The sequence below is a fragment of the Magnolia sinica genome, chromosome 11, assembly GCF_029962835.1.
Source record: "Magnolia sinica isolate HGM2019 chromosome 11, MsV1, whole genome shotgun sequence".
Classification (NCBI taxonomy): domain Eukaryota; kingdom Viridiplantae; phylum Streptophyta; class Magnoliopsida; order Magnoliales; family Magnoliaceae; genus Magnolia; species Magnolia sinica.
The window spans coordinates 20,447,537-20,463,852 of NC_080583.1; the positions used below are offsets into that span (position 1 = coordinate 20,447,537).

Genomic DNA, 16,316 nt, shown 5'->3' on the forward strand with positions numbered 1-16,316 from the left:
GCTTTGTGTCGAATCCATCAATCTGCCCCCATAACTCCTTCCTCTTAATATAGATCTAGAATTGAAATGCCCAAGCAAAATAATTCTTACTCGAAAATCTGATGCACACAAACTCAGATTTTTGCATAGGTAAGTTGTAAAAAATATCAAGAAAAAAGAGAAGCAGATCAAGTGAATCTGATACAGCCCATGAATGCCATAGAACCAGCGGTGAAGAACCTCCACGCCTTGTCAAGATCCAACTTCAAAGAGCCAAGAATCGGAAACTATGAAAATACCCAAGAAGACAACCTCTTTATGCCTAAAGAAATCACAAATCGCATAAAGATTGTTCTAAGATGATGGCAAGAGACCTGGCTCTGATACCATGTCAAAACCACAACACACACAAGACAATATTACAAACACAAGAAGAATGTTTGTGATGAATTTCTCTATCTTCATCTAAGAGCTCTCCCGTCCATAATATAGATCTTCTACCTTCTTTACAGCAATCTAGATCCCCAATTTAAGGGTCAGTTACATACATTATCTACAGCAATCTATATCCTCAATTTAAGGGTCAGTTACATACCTTATTTATAGCAATCTAGATCCTCAAGTTAGGGGTCAGTTACAAGAGAATATTACAAGAATGTCTAAATATGGTATGTACAAATATGATATTTAGAAATCTGGTGAAGGTTTGCCAGTATCTATGATATTCATTAGGGATATCGTTGACACAAGAGAAAGAGGGCAAGAATTGTCCAACAAAGAGAAAACAAAAGGTCCCTCTAACACCGCTGAACTCGAACACCATCTATGGGTTCACCACCCTCGACAATCCATTTCCATTCACCACGACGTCATGTCAACCCAAGCTATCATGTCTATCAAGGATGAGATGTCCACTTTCTCATGATCACTTAAGCACACAATTGCAGAACCCACGGCTTCTCCCTCCATATCTAAAGTGGCCCTCAGCCTAAAAAGATTATAGAAACTCATGACCCACTTCCTCCAAATCATGGCCACCCCATCAACCCAAAGTATGTCGACATAGCTGTCGATCATTCCAGTTAGCCTGTTGGTTTAAAACCTAGCTTTGCATATAGCCAGCCAATTCCAATATCCTCCCCATAATGGGAGGCAATATTAATACCAACCCTCGTATGTTAGTCAAATCTAGCAACCTCCCCCTAATGGGAACCAGCCTCATTATACTTAATTACGTTCCAGTCACTAAGAGCATGTACATTCCAATAGATAACATCCTTCTGTAGTTAGGATTTCTTTTCATTTATAGTTTCCCCTCCCAGTTCAAATCCAACAAATTCTCTGTGGGCCCCATGTGGGACCCAAACATATTATACTCTCCCTAATGGGTTCAACAGTTAAGTCTAGCCTTCTCCGAATGGAAGTTATAATTGTATTTACAAGGTCGGTCACTATGAAGAGGGAGGGAACAAACCAAGCACCACAAGGGGAAAGACCCCTCCAGTCATGCCCCTCTGAAATTGATCACCTTTGAGAATATTTCGAGGATCAACTCAAGACCATGAGAAATGAACTCCAGAAGCAACATAGGACCATCCACCAAGTTCAGGGATATTTTTCAGTTCCCGGATGCTAGGGTGCCTCAAAACTTCGATGCACCAAAATTCAAACAATGCGACAGTATGTGATGTCCCGTTGCCCACCTCAAAGAATTTTATGGAGAACTTAATGTCATGACAAGCAATGATGAAGCATTAATCCATTTATTTTAAAAGTCCTTAAAAGGTGGCACTCTGAATTAGTACATGTTCTTGATTATCATCAGATTAGGACTAGGGGACAAAATGCCCAAGCATTTGTAGACCACTTTGCATGCAATTTAAATGTGGCACCCAGAAGGGTGGATCTTATTGCCCTAAGACAAAGGAATGATGACTCCCCATTACCTTATGTTAGACGATGGTAAGCCATGGACAGAGCTAGGCATTTCAGATCCAATCCGATGGATCCGACCCAATCCGACCCGATTCAAACAGAACCGACAATCTGGATCGGTTAGGATCAGGTAGCCCTATCCAAATCCGAAATATTTTCGGGTCGAGTTCAGATAGGACCTGTTTCGACCCGACCTGATCCAAAATCTGATCCGATTGGATCCAATTCGGACCAATTCGATCCAGACCGGATTTATTAGGCTACACACACACACACACACACACACACACACACACACTTACACTTTTACCCGGCCTGTTTTTCTACTGCCGAACCCTAAATCCCCAAATCATCCCTTCTCCACCCTACCCTACCCACACCCGAAGATATTAATTACTAAGTGTCTCGCAAAGTGCATGGATGATTTCTGTGTAGCTGAAATTTCAATTCCAATGACTTTTGCAGCAATCCTCAAGAACGAAGTGGGGGTTTAATGAGGAAGGGTGCAATTCCAGCGTTGTCGCGGCTTGCTTAGCAATAGTTGCGGCCAATGTGAAGTCCGTCATTGCTGAGAGGATATCTGTGATATTACAGAACATGACTTCACTTCTCACCTCCTTCATTATTGCTTTCAAATTGAGTGGCGGGTGTCTCTCCTTATCCTTGCAACCTTTCCTCTCCTAGTACTCACTAAATTTGCACAGGCTGCTTTCCACTTAAGAGACTCCATTCTAAATAGGTAATGTTTTTTTGAAAAAATGCTCTACTTGAAGTACTCTCTTAGTTGGGGCAGTGTTTTTTATAAAATGTCCACATGATAGCTACCATGTGAGGCTTCACTCTCACCATCATTGGCACACGTATAACCGAAATCAAGAGAGTGCAATCATCAAGTGAGTCATACATGTTGCTTTGATGTGGGCCTCGATGTCATCATCTTCATCCCAATCTAACATCTCCCACCACTCCTTTTTTCCCCTAACATCTCACAGCGATGGAACACCTCGCGCACCCCTTTATAGTGGCGAAAACTGTAAAAAATGGACCAATCCGAATCTAGCATAATCCGATCTCGGATCGGTTCATGCCAGTATGGGTTAGGATTGGATCGAGTCAGATGACCTGGACTCGGTCCCAGATCGGACCGAGTTCGGGTGAGGCCATGCAGAACTCGGACCGACTAAAGTTGGGCCCAATCCGATTCGACTTGGTCCGATGCCCAGCTCTAGCCATGGATGACAAAATGAAAATGCACATTGACAATGAAGATCAAATCTCTATGATTGTCCACTCAGCAAACCCGAGTATATTTGGATATCTCGTCTCGTATCCATACAATAACTTCACCCAACTCTTTAGTGTCGAGAAACAAGTTGAAGCCAAAATAATGGCTAAAACAAACTCCCCTTGGCTGCATCAAGACACCTCGAAAAAGTGAAATCAAGTGGATGAAGAGTCTATTGAATACGAGAATGATAATAATGATAGCCTCGTCCCCTGTCCAACAGAAGATGATAATCTTGGCGCATTTGCCCAATATGCACCTTTCGCCCTTCAACAAGGACAACAAGGACAATAAACAACAACAGAGATGAAACCTGCAATACTCCCATCAGAATTGGTAAATGGGTACGGTTCAAGAACCTAGGCATTTCACTATCTTAACTCAAACTTATGGTGAAATACTACCCATTCTAGTCCCAATGGAACTTCTTGCCCCACTATAGCCTAGGCCCCCATTGAACCCTCTTCCACTGAACTATAATGAAAATGCGCATTATGTGTTCCATTGGTCCAAGGGGTACAAGATAGACTATTGTTTTACATTAAAACACGTGTTCCAAAATTTGATCGACCAAGAAAATTTTTGCTTGCGACCTCTATCGCAGTTGCTAACGGCATACTATAGAATATTCTACCATGATATCAAGCGAGTCACAACACATTGGGCACCCCTACTTCTAATGTGTCATGCAAGAATCTCCACCCCATCCAGCTCACTCCATCCATGCCATCAACTCCCACCCGAAGTTTGCATCGCTCATCTTATAGGGGGCACCATCTTACTCAACGTCCCCTATAGTTTTGGTCCTCTATGGGAGGGCATTAAAGCCAACATACTCTCTTGCTACTAGTTATTCGTGGACTTATGCACCTTTGTTTCTCTAAAGAAAGACCCCTGAGCTAGCTTACAATCCAGTTCCAGTCAATCATGGAACAGTGCGTCATTAGTCCTCTAAGGGAGGGCCTTAGAATTAGTATATCCTCCAATCTCAAGCCAACAATGGACTAATCCATGCACGATTCTCCAGGTAAAGACTCTCTAGCCAACATTAGACTAGCTCCCAACTCGGATCCGACATCATATTGTGAGTCGTTGGTCCTTCAAGGAAAAACACCCTCCCAGTGAAATTGTCGCATGCCCCATCAAACCAAGGGCCCAACTTCAATCATTAAACTACAATCCTAGGAAGAGACTCCACTTTTCAAGGGGGCTCATCTAGTCCCACTCCACCATTTATGTTCAAAGGAAGGATTTTAGTCAATTCCCCCAATCCTTCGCCCTCCACCTCCTATGATCCTCAACCCCTGGTCATAGACATACAACGTTCTGAAAAGGACACACCATACAACTGTTTTAAGCCCAAGACTGTAAACTACACTCCATCTACGTGTCCTATTAGATCAAACTATGTATTTTCTCCTACAAAGCACCAAATTTATATTATCAACTCGAATACAAGGACTCGCCCGAGTCGTTGGTGTTCGAGAAAATCTAGGCAGGACGGGGTTAGATATCAACCTACTCTAGATGAGAAGGATGTTGGCAAGGTCCCAGGAAAGAAAGAGATTATGGAGAGGAAAATGATCCCTTCAATTGTGCACCAGTCAACTTCATCAATACGGGGATCATCAACTACATAGGTCGACTCTAATTAAGTTGCACAATGAAGATCTAGGCAATGCCCTACATTGACTGGACCATAGTCCAAGTCCCATCTGAGTTGCAAGAACCTAAGATATTCTATCACCTCAGGGGTGTCCCGAAGGACATCATATCACACAGTGTTTTAGAGCCAAACCTTAGATTTGTTTGATGCTTGGACACAACGATGAAGATCCGCCTACTCCATTCCCTGGCCCTGCTTCTAAGGGGATGGAGAGCACGGCAACAATCAAATCACAATCCCCACGATGGCAGAATAAGTTAACCAATCTTTTAAGGATGTCAGTTGCAATAAAGGAAACACTTGGTTCGCAGTGCCATCCTCCTCAAGGACCACAAAAAACCAAAAGGTAAAAAAATCATAAATTTTCAAGATCCAAAAACATCCAAAAAAAATTCAAATGCCCATAAAATAAAAAATAAAACTCAAAAATTTTAAAACATAAAAAAATTGTCAAAACTCCAAAAAATAAATAAATAAAATAAATAATAAAAAAATCCAAATCCGAATACAACAAAAAATTCAGAAAAGTGAAAAATATCCAAAAATCTTTTTAAAAAAAAAATCCAAACAATAAGATGTCAAAGCTGTCTGACAAGCATCATGAATTCAAAGTCAACATTTATGTTTTCAATCTAGAATTAGACTTCGAACTCATGAGTTTGGAAAAGGTCAAGGATATGGGAAATAATTATCCAACCCTCGAACTGGAGGACCTTCTCTACAAGTTCAATCCAAAAGCCAACGTCATTCCTGCCGACTTCGAGATCATAAACTTGAGAGGCATCTGAAAACACTAGGGAAATATTTATTGGAGAATTCCTATCCCCTAAGAATAAGAAATGGATGATTGAATTTTTGAAACCGCAATTGTCAATTTCTTTCTTCCATAAAGACATGCCTAGACTCAACCAAATCCCAGCATTCTGCCTACAAATCAAGTTACCACAGGGACAACCCAAGAGTTACAGCCAAAATCAGAAATTTCATTCATAAAAACAAATGCCCTTAAGAAAAATGAAGAAGAAGAAGAAGAAGACATGAAAATAGCCAACCTCCGAAGAGTAATAAGAGTATACAGCACAAAAGGAGAAAAAAAAAAGGGAAAAAAGTTAAGGAAAATAAAATATTGGCCCCTAGGGGCAAAACCCTCTCCCCCATCAAGTGAGCTTCTCAGACTGGTTTAAAAATCCTCAGGTCCTATGGATCAAGGTCCTGCAATTCCCTGAAGATACCAATTGATTGGCCATTAAAGAAATTCTATCATCAACCATAACGAAAAAGAATTCATCAAAAGAATGAAAATGTGTCCAAGGCAAATCCAGACACAGAGGAAACCCGAAAGGGCACTATGGGTAAGAATAGTCGAAAAAAGAAAAGAAAAAAAATAGAGAAAAGCAAAGAAATCACATATTTACGAAGGTGCATAAGCCGTGTAAGGTAGATATGACAATCCTGATGTCACAAGATCCTACAACCTTGCTCCGACTTAGGGTAAAATTTCCTCTAAAAACTTCCCAAGGATATCATAACTCTCTAGAAGTCAACTCAGAAAAATCATTAGGTAATACATGATTGAGTCAAAATATTTGATCCTTGCCGTTCGAACCACTAAAACACAAACCCGTTAATAAGACAAGTCTGACATCATTATAAAAATAAATAAATAAATAAAAGAGGTTTTCCTTTTCATCGCACTTTTCATTCATATGCAATTTAGCTTTAAAAAAATAAAAATGCGTATACATACATATAAATAAATAGATGCCCAATAAGGAAAAAAAAAAAGTTCATTCATGTAGGTTGCATTGTTTAAGACATTAGTGTCTCTCCAGAATGGCCAACTTGACAACAACATCAGTCCGCTACTCAAGTTAGTTTCGCTCCCTCTACACCAATGCTTTAATCCTCCTACTAAGGCTATTTTTATCTCCTTACAGGCACTAAAAAATACATCGACAACAAAGCAATCTCCGATGGCTCGCAAGATTGTTGCATCCACTAAGAGTGCACATGAAGATGGATGGCACTATATAGTGCCCTACAATAAAGACTAGCTCTAATCACAACTGTTAAAATCCCTAGTGAAAGTGAAAGGGCAAGTCAAGCCTATTTATTTAAAAAAAATTAAAAAGAAGGCTGAAAAAAAATAGCGTGACAACACCTCCTTACAAGATCAAGAATATCTTTTCAAAATAAATGACCCAAAAAATATTTAAGAAATGTTTTGCAATAAAAACATCATGGAACAATATTCTATAGGTGGGGACCTCTTTTCAATATTATATCCAAAAATAAATAATAATAAAAATCAAAAATGCAAACACACGGTATCCGTGGCATCTTCCATACTTCCCTATGAGTACTAATGCAAAAGTAATAAATGGTTTTAATTTTCTCTGATTTTTGAAAAAAAAAATTTCCAAAATCATAAGTGAAATATGGGACGACCAAACTGCATTCTCACTGTCAGCCTGATCATCTAGGAATGCGAACTGAGTATATCCGAGCTAGCTCAACCACACTTCAAGTCACAAAAAAAGCCTATTATAATCGTAGTAGTGGAATCAAAAAGTCAAAAGGTAAAAGAATAACCCAGACGAGAACCATATGTAGACACCCCCACCTAAAATGAGACTAATCTACTCTTCAGACTTTGACTAATCTTTAATAAAATCATTCTTGGACAACTCAAGAACTATTAAAAATCTAATTGTTTAAAAGGGTAAGACCCTCGGCACATCTCAGGAACAACCGGCGGACCTGATCGGTGGATCTAGGTCCTAACAAATTAAATCCTAGCTGATTATCAAGACTCTCTAGAAACCCTATTGAAATGCCTTAAATTTGTCTCTATTCAACCCATAAAGCATTACAAAACCAAACATGTCATATATTAAGGGTCTCTAGCACCTCTCGAAAGCAACCAACGGATAAGATTGGAAAAATAAAACAGTAGGCTCGTGGCAAGCCAATTGCGATATCATCATCCCTACTTCTGTTTTTCATTACAATAGGTGTCAAGGAGCCTATTTTATCAAATGGAATGGTGCCATGTGGACCGTTGGCTCGCCACAAGTCGACGGCCACTTGGCATACTTTTTACCTAGCAAAAACCTATCAGTGGATGCTGCATATGTGGAAATCATGAAATAAGGACAAGTGTCAACCATTGGCTCACTACGAGCTGACGGTCTTGATCTATATATGCAATGCAACAACAGTCATTTCAAAGAGAGTGGTCCTAGGAATCCCAAGAGATGGAGAGGGTCAGTAAGCGAGAGATATAGAGTGAGTCCTACTCTCCGAAGACTTTGGTGATTTCTTGACTAATGTCAAGGTCCTACATAATTGAAGAAACTGACTCTGGGAAAACAATCTACGAAAGAAGGCAGTAAAGTCAAAGTAGAGTTAAAATCAAGGATATCCAACTATCCCTTTTGTACAAAAAAGGGGTGTCAAGTCTGCCCTTTTCCTTCTCATATCTGATCAAATTAATTCGCATTCCTTTTCACACATTCTAAACATATCAAAAGCACGCACACACTTTCTTTTATTTATTCTGTAATACTTTCTTCTTCTTTTTTTCTTTTTTTTTTACTTTATTTTGCCTACCCGGAGTCTTAAACCCTATGCAGTAGGTTAGGTGTCATTTATTTTCTCCTTTTGTTTGCTTAGAGTCTTAAACTACGCGAAGTACGACTAGATGCAATGATGCTGAAACTCTCCTCTCGTGTTAAGCTTCCTAAGATCATCAAAGGGTCCCTCGTCCTTGATAACGTCGGGCTTGGGAGCTTTCGAGTGTAGTGGGGTCTCTTTTTCTTTTGTTCCTGCCTTTAGCCGTTGTTTAAGCTTCAATATGATAGGCCAGGCCCGTATCTTTCTGTCGGGGCCGGCCCGAAAGACTGTACATTCCATTCTTTTTTTATATATTTTGGTGGCATGCCCCACCTTCTTTTTAAAAAAAAAATCTCATATTACACCCATATATATAATGTTACACTTGGAATAGGAAATAAATTACGTAATTATACAAAACTACTTGCACCATCTAACTAAGCATCGGTTGATCGACATCGATCGAGCAATCATCGATCGATTGAGCACTCACATGTTTAATCAGTCAAACATGCTCAAAAGTGTACCTAGAGAGTTAACTTGAATTTTTGGAATTTTGTCGATCGCTCTAACCTCCCAAGTCAATCAATCGAACCTGTCCAAAACTATCCAAAGACCAATTTGTCTAATCCGGAGTTCTCTCAATCGAAACTCATGTTTCTATGCAGATTGAAAACATTCAGACAACAATCTCCACCCTAGCTTCAATCATTATGATCTACAACTCCAAGCTCCATTTCTAATTGTCTCCATCATATCTTCACCGTCGTCGCTTCTCTTACACACTTCGTTTTCATCAAACATTTGCTAGACCCAGAGAAGTCGAACAGAATTTGAACTTCTCTATGAGAACCACCTTTGTAATCATATCCGTTGAATTCACACTCATGTGGATCTTCTCAAGAGTAACACGGCCTTCCTCAAGCACCTGTCAGATAAAATGATGACGAACATCGATATGCTTAGTATGAAAATGATATGTCAAATTCTTTACCAAATTAACCACACTTTCGTTGCCATAATTAACCAAAACAGCTTCCTGCTGAAGCTCTATTTTATTTATCATTCCTCTCAACCAAACACATTCCTTAAATGCCTCTATAATTGTCATATACTCAGCTTCGGTTGTGGAAAGAGTAACCACATACTAAAGCTTCAACATCTAACTAATCACTCCACCCACTAACAGAAATGAGTAACCAAAGTCGACTTTCTATTGTCCATATTTCCTGTGTAGTCCAAATCAATATAGCTTATAAGTTTTCCCTCTGATTTCTCAAATGTAAGATGTAATCCACTATACCTCATATATAGCGAGGTAGTCATTTTACTACCTCTCAATGCTGCTTGTTAGGGTTTAACATGTATCTGCTCACTACTACATGTTAAATATCTATTCTCATAGATACCATGGCATTCTTCAAATTGTCAACCACACTCAAATAGGATATACAAGACATAAATTGTTTTTATTCATCTATAATGGGGCATTGCTTTGAAGAAAGTTAAAAGTAAGTAGCATAGGGTGTGTTAACCAGTTTACCCTTATCCATCACAAACTTCACCAGTATCTTCTCAAGGTATTCTGCCTAGGATAACTGTAACTTATTTATCTCCCTATCTCTGTGTATTTCAATGCCGAGAATTCTCTTTGCAACCTCCAGAGCTTTCATTCTGAATATCACTGATAATTGAGTATTTAATATATAATATAAATATAATGAATTCACCATCACTCAGTGTTTAGAAGTAAACACAATGATCATATTCACTTTTGGTAAATATTCTCTAACTCATGTTTCTTGAACCCTTCTAGTTCCTTCATGTACATCTATTATTCTAATTTTTCATGTAGGAAAAAAGTCTTTACATCCACTTGTTCCACTTCTATATTGTATTGGGCAACCAATGCCAACATAAATATGATAGATAATTACTTGACCACAAATGTAAAAATCTCTCTGAAGTCGACATCTTCCTACACATAACCTTTCACTTCCAGTCTAGCCTTGTATCTGTCTTGTTTCTTCTGATAGATCCACTTACAACCGATTGCTTTACACTCAATGGGAAGCTCCACCAGCTCGCACTTCTCTTTTTTATACAAAGAGTCCATCTCATCTTGCATCATCATCATCCACTTCTCAATATTTATGTCATTTAGTGTCTCCTGTAAAGTAGACAGATCCCCCTCATTCGTAACAAAAGTGAATGCAACATGCGAATCATTTTTGCATCTTGCTAGTAATCTACAATCTCTCGGTAGATTTTAGTCTTCATATTGTTGCTTCAATGCACAAAATTAATAATCTTAATAAAATAAAAATAGATTAATGACAAGAAAAATATAATTATCCGTAATTCAATTAAAAAGAGTGCACCTGGATTTATGAACCCTTGAACGGATCATATAGATGATATTAAAAAACTCTGTGGAGGCACAGATCCATGTGGCTTTTCTGAAGACCATTCGCGCATGTTTCTCAACCCATATGACCGATCTAGATCTCTTACAATGAAAAGTCTTCGTGATACAACCACCAATCAGCAAGGAACGACCAACTCAAAACACCAAGTGGTTGATGCTCAAGATATCTCATCTTTAAAAAAATCAGTAATTTTCCAGAGAAAAATAGAGATGATTTATTTATTTTTTTTAGAAAGTGGTTGTTCTGTGATGATTGATTGGGTTTTTTCAAAGCTTACTATTTATAGTAAAACATAGGGCTTACATGGCGGACACCTAGCGTTGAGGTGTCAACCAACGTAAACATAAGTTTTTGTAAACGATGACAACACTATTACAAAGAAGTGCTAAGTGTTATAATGATTAACTCAGTCAAAAGGAAAAATCTGGAAATATATATATACAAAATACAAAAAAATACAAAAATACAAAAAATACAAAAAATACAAAAACAAAAAAACAAAAAAAAAAAAACAAAACAAAAACAAAACAAAACAAAACAAAAGGTATCATGTGTAGGGCTTACATGGTGGACACTTGGCGATACCTGGCGCTCTGAGATGTGAGCCAACGTAAACATAAGATTCTACAAACGGTCACAGCACTGTTGCAAAGAAGTGTAACGTGTTGTAGCGACAGACTTGGCTAAAAGGGGGAAAAAAAAAATTAGTTGAAAAAAGGTATCATGTAGACAAACCCGAGCCTAACACGCTGCGGTAGGCGGGCATGCGCTAAAGGTGTGGTTCATAGCGTAAGATACTCAAGAATTTAATAGAAGCTTCCCACATGCTCCTCTATATAAAGGAGAAAATATAAAGGAGAAAAGGTCTTCATTTCTCTCCAATGTGGAACTATTTCCACGAGCAAAATTCAAAAAAAGTTGAAGGGATAACTCTCTCTTTTACTTATATATATATATATATATATATGTGTGTGTGTGTGTGTGTGTGTGAAACTAAACCAACATACATAAATAGCTTAAATGCATTGACTATATTTCTAATCATTTCTCATTTCATTATTCGATTGAATTTTAAACAACCGTTCAGGACAACTACCCCCAGCTTGAGGATGAAGAACTATACCGTTATGCACGGCTGGTGACATCTGCAGTCATTGCGAAGATCCACACCATCGATTGGACAGCCGAGTTGCTTAAAATGGATACTCTCCGTGCCGGAATGCAAGCTAATTGGTATGTAACTTTTGGTTGGTTACACTCAAAGCAACACTGAATGTTTGTGAATGTGTTCATTTTGAGATGTGTTTTCTCATAATGAAGGTACGGATTGCTTGGGAAGACATACAAGGACCATTTTGGGCATACCGGGAATTCAATTCTGAGTAGGTTCGTTGGGATACGAAAACCCGAGAACGACGGTGTCACCTATTCACTTACAGAGGAATTTGTAAGTGTTTATAGAATGCATTCTCTTCTACCTGATGAGATCTTGTTAAGAGATATAGACTCACTCCAGGGTAGAACAAGTCCCCTCCTATCCTTAAACGGTATGTTTATCCACGCCTTTTTCATAAGGCATGCATACCCATTCAAAGATGCATATGTAAATGTAAACATGCAGATACATTCTCACATACACATGTACATATGTAAATATAGGTACTAAATGAAGCCTGATTGGGAGACAGAAATATTTCATAACGCAGTCGAGTCAACTCGAAAACTCAGACGAGCTTCTCAAAAAGTTCTAATGAGTTTTTCTGAATTTTATCGGTAATATTTAATATTTAAAATGTATAATTAATAATGGGCCGTTAAGCCAAGTCGAGTTTTTTCAAGCTTTTGTTGTGTTTTGCCGGTGTTTAGAGTCAATTTGAGTCGAGTCTTTCTCAAGTTCTGACTGAGACATGACCTAAATAAGGCTTTCTGGAGTCTTGGTGAGTCAAGTTGATTCAAGCTAGTCAAGTCTCTCCTTTTTTTTTTAATTCGAGTCTTAAACTATTATACTTTGTAATATGTTCCCTATCAGATGAACCAAGCTGTCTTACAAAAATGGATACTTACAACTAATGGTACTCAGTTAATGGTAGCTGAATTGGATGGCTAGGATCACAAGATGAGGTAGCTCATGGTGTATCTCTCACCCTACACAGCAGATGGTCCAGATTTAGTGGGGGCCATATCAGAATGATAGGGACATTAAATGGGTTAGATCACTGCTGCATCTCCCATCAGAGTTAGACTCATGGTTAACTCATTCCAACAACAAGGTGTCCAACGAACCATTACATGAACGGTTCAGATCACCAGAAGCTGGGCCTAACATGCAAAGTTCCCAGGCTGACAAAACAGCTCGATCCAGCATTGTGTATTTTCTCTTGTATCCATGCATAGATACTCACTAAGATACATAAGTTAATTCCATTAATTATATGTTAGTATGTTACTTAAATGGCGATGGATCGAACAGTAAGTTCAAGATGTTGGTTTGATGTAGGGCGCCAATGAAGGAATTGATTGGACTTGAAGGGGAGAAGAAGATCAGAACCATTGGATTTGAAACCTTGATGATGTCAATGGGCCACCAAGCATGCGGCGCACTCAATCTATGGAACTACCCACAATGGATGAGGGACATTATACCTCATGACATCAATGGAAAGAACAGACTCGACCATGTCGACATGCCGGCACTCGAAAGTAATCTTACAAGATTTTAACTTCATTAGTAGCATTTTGAGCACAATCAAATACGAAGGTCACGTTTGTTCAGTTACCAAATTGCACCATTTTCAGTACTTAGCCATGAGAAACCATGAATTGCAATTGAAACAATAGCGATTGCGATTTGGAATAATTTGTCCAATGTTGGTCATTTAGTCTTTAATAAATTGAATTATCACACTTCAATTTTATTAGACATCCAGACGCGGCCTACGTGTTTTAATTTGCCTACATTGTGTTATTTTGTAATGTGTGTCCAAACAGTATATACATAGCGCGATACAACCAATTTCGAAGGAATATGCTTATGCGGCCGATCGCGAAATGGGAAGATCTTACCAATGATAAGGAAGCTATCGCTGTCCTTCGTGAAGTCTACGGTGAGGATGTAGAGAGCCTGGATTTGCTAGTTGGGCTCATGGCTGAGAAGAAGATCAATGGCTTTGCGATCAGCGAGACTGCCTTCTTCATCTTCCTTCTCATGGCACCGAGGTACTTGATTTTAGTTGAGTTTAGAATGTCAATGTTAACTCAATGAGTCCAGTTTAACTCATCTGAGTCGACTCGGACTCGATCGGACAAGAACTGGTTTGACATCACCTGTTAGAATTGAGAATAGAGGGTGACTTGGTTGACTCAACCCCAACTCAGCTGAGTCACAACTCGGTCCGAGTCACCAAATCTTGAAATTATGGCAATGAGCAGAGCTAAGGCATGCCCCTTTGGTTAATTGGGCCTATAGATCCGTGTCCAGATAGTTCATTAATTGGACCTGAATTCAGGCCCAGGGCCAAGCCCAAGCCCAAGCCTCCATGAAATAGTTGTCAAACAGGCCCCACAGCCAGCCTGTTTATTACTGGACCTTAAATTCGGGTTCAGATCAAGGAAATTACATCACGTTAATGGGTCAGGTTGGAGTCGGGTTAGAGAATTCCTGGACACTGGTTTATCGGGTTAGGATCTCGCTGGCTCCACATCTCATTTTTAGAAGACCTTATCCAATCAGATTCGGGAACTTGCAAGCTATTCATCGGATCAGTCTAGGGGTGTACACGAACCGAGCTAGCTCGGATAGCTCGCTCGACTCGACTCAGTTCGAAGCCGAGTCTAGCTGTTTTTTAGCTCGAAAATGAGTTGCCCCAGCTCGACTCGGATCGAACCAGTTCAGTGACTCGGTTACTTTGCCATTGATGTTGCTCACCAAGTGTTTGATAAAATGACTCAACGAAGTGTGGCTGGTGGTCGGAGCTCTGTGGGCCCCACCATGATGTATGTGTTTCATCCACCATGCTGAACTAGCACGATTCGCTGGGCCGCAGCCCATTTACAGACTATGTTTATCTGGTATGCAATCCCAAAAAGCCAACCCGGCCCGCCATCATATGTTATCTTCATTACCTTTCTTTTTGTGTGTAGGAGATTGAAAGCAGATCGATTTTTCACGAGCAACTTCGACGAGGAGACGTATACCAAAGAAGGCCTGAAGTGGGTGAACACGACTGAGAGCCTGAAGGACGTGCTCGGCCGCCACTATCCTCATATGGTCGATAAATGGCTGAATTCTACGAGTGCATTCTCCGTTTGGGATTCGAATCCGTCACCAAGAAACTACATTCCCATCTACCTTCGGATTCCTCGTTAAGTGATCAGTCATTGTATTACTGTAGCTTTTATTACTAAATAAAATTTGTGAATTTGCCTTTCTATAAATTACGTCTTTGTGTAAAACGATATAAGTGGGCTTATCTTAGGCCACCATTTTAAACAGTCCTAGCGTGTTCAACTGATGGGCCCAACGAATGTAACCCAGCCCATAAATCATGTTGGTCCCTGATAATGAAATGCTGATTATCTTTTCTTCAAACATCCACTTTTACTGATGACAACTTCCACATTTACTGTCACCAGCTCTGGTGTTTTTTTACTGGCCCCACATATAAGGCTGGCCAGGGGTCAGGATGCATGGCCCGTTGGACTTGCGTTCGCAATACTCTGGGCCGTACACGAACCGAGCGAGTTAGCTCGCTCGATTCGAAACTGAGTTCGAGCCAAGTTGAGCTGAATTTTTTAGCTCGATTCGAAACTGAGTTTGAGCCAAGTCGAGCTGATTTTTTTAGCTTGAAAAAATTTCAAACCAAGTTCGAGCTTGCCCGAGCTCAACTCGGATCGAAGCCCAACTCAAATCGAACTCGGATCGAACAATTCAGTGACTCGGTTACTTTGATATTGATGTTGCTCACCAAGTGTTTGATGAAATGACTCAATGAAGTGTCGACTGGTGGCAAGGAAGGTATGTATATGAAACAAATACCATTTTTTCTTGATTTTGATGTTTCCTGCAAGGTGTACTCCATGTGTTTGTGAAAATACCGCACAGGCTCGATCTTGGCTTGAACTCGGCCCAAACTGGCCGGAGCTGCTGACCAAACCGAGCGGAGCTGGCCAGTCAAGGTTGAGGACTGAGCCAAGCCAAGTTCAAGCTGGGGTCAGCTAGTGGTTGAGCTGAGTCGAGCTGTGCCAAGCTCGACTCATGTACACCTCGCACTAGGGCGGCTTGAGCATCATCTTTAGCAAGCTTCATCTTTTCTACTCTTCTTTGAGGGTATAATGCACATATTTGCCAAACAAAAATTCTCCATTCTATTGGGGCCCAGCTCCAACCCAAGCAGGGCACCATTAGGCC

At 39.7% G+C, this 16,316-nt stretch overlaps 1 protein-coding gene across 1 annotated transcript; it reads left to right on the forward strand.

Moving 5' to 3' along the window:
* The first annotated feature begins 189 nt into the window (after positions 1-189).
* Positions 190-15,346, forward strand: LOC131218050 (alpha-dioxygenase 1-like). Its single transcript, XM_058212734.1, has 6 exons — positions 190-330; positions 2,380-2,496; positions 11,997-12,142; positions 12,230-12,484; positions 13,898-14,125; positions 15,050-15,346. Exons 1-6 carry the CDS (start codon positions 190-192, stop codon positions 15,273-15,275), a joined length of 1,113 nt encoding a protein of 370 aa, XP_058068717.1. The 3' UTR covers positions 15,276-15,346.
* Positions 15,347-16,316: the final 970 nt, after the last annotated feature.

What these genes read in the sequence shown, in the direction of transcription:
- LOC131218050 (XM_058212734.1), top strand. Translation starts at nt 190, where the DNA reads ATGAATGCCATAGAACCAGCGGTGAAGAACCTCCACGCCTTGTCAAGA. An exon ending in GCCGGAATGCAAGCTAATTG is followed by an intron (nt 12,143 to 12,229) that starts GTATGTAACTTT and finishes CTCATAATGAAG; the next exon opens with GTACGGATTGCTTGGGAAGA. An exon ending in TTCCTTCTCATGGCACCGAG is followed by an intron (nt 14,126 to 15,049) that starts GTACTTGATTTT and finishes TTTTGTGTGTAG; the next exon opens with GAGATTGAAAGCAGATCGAT.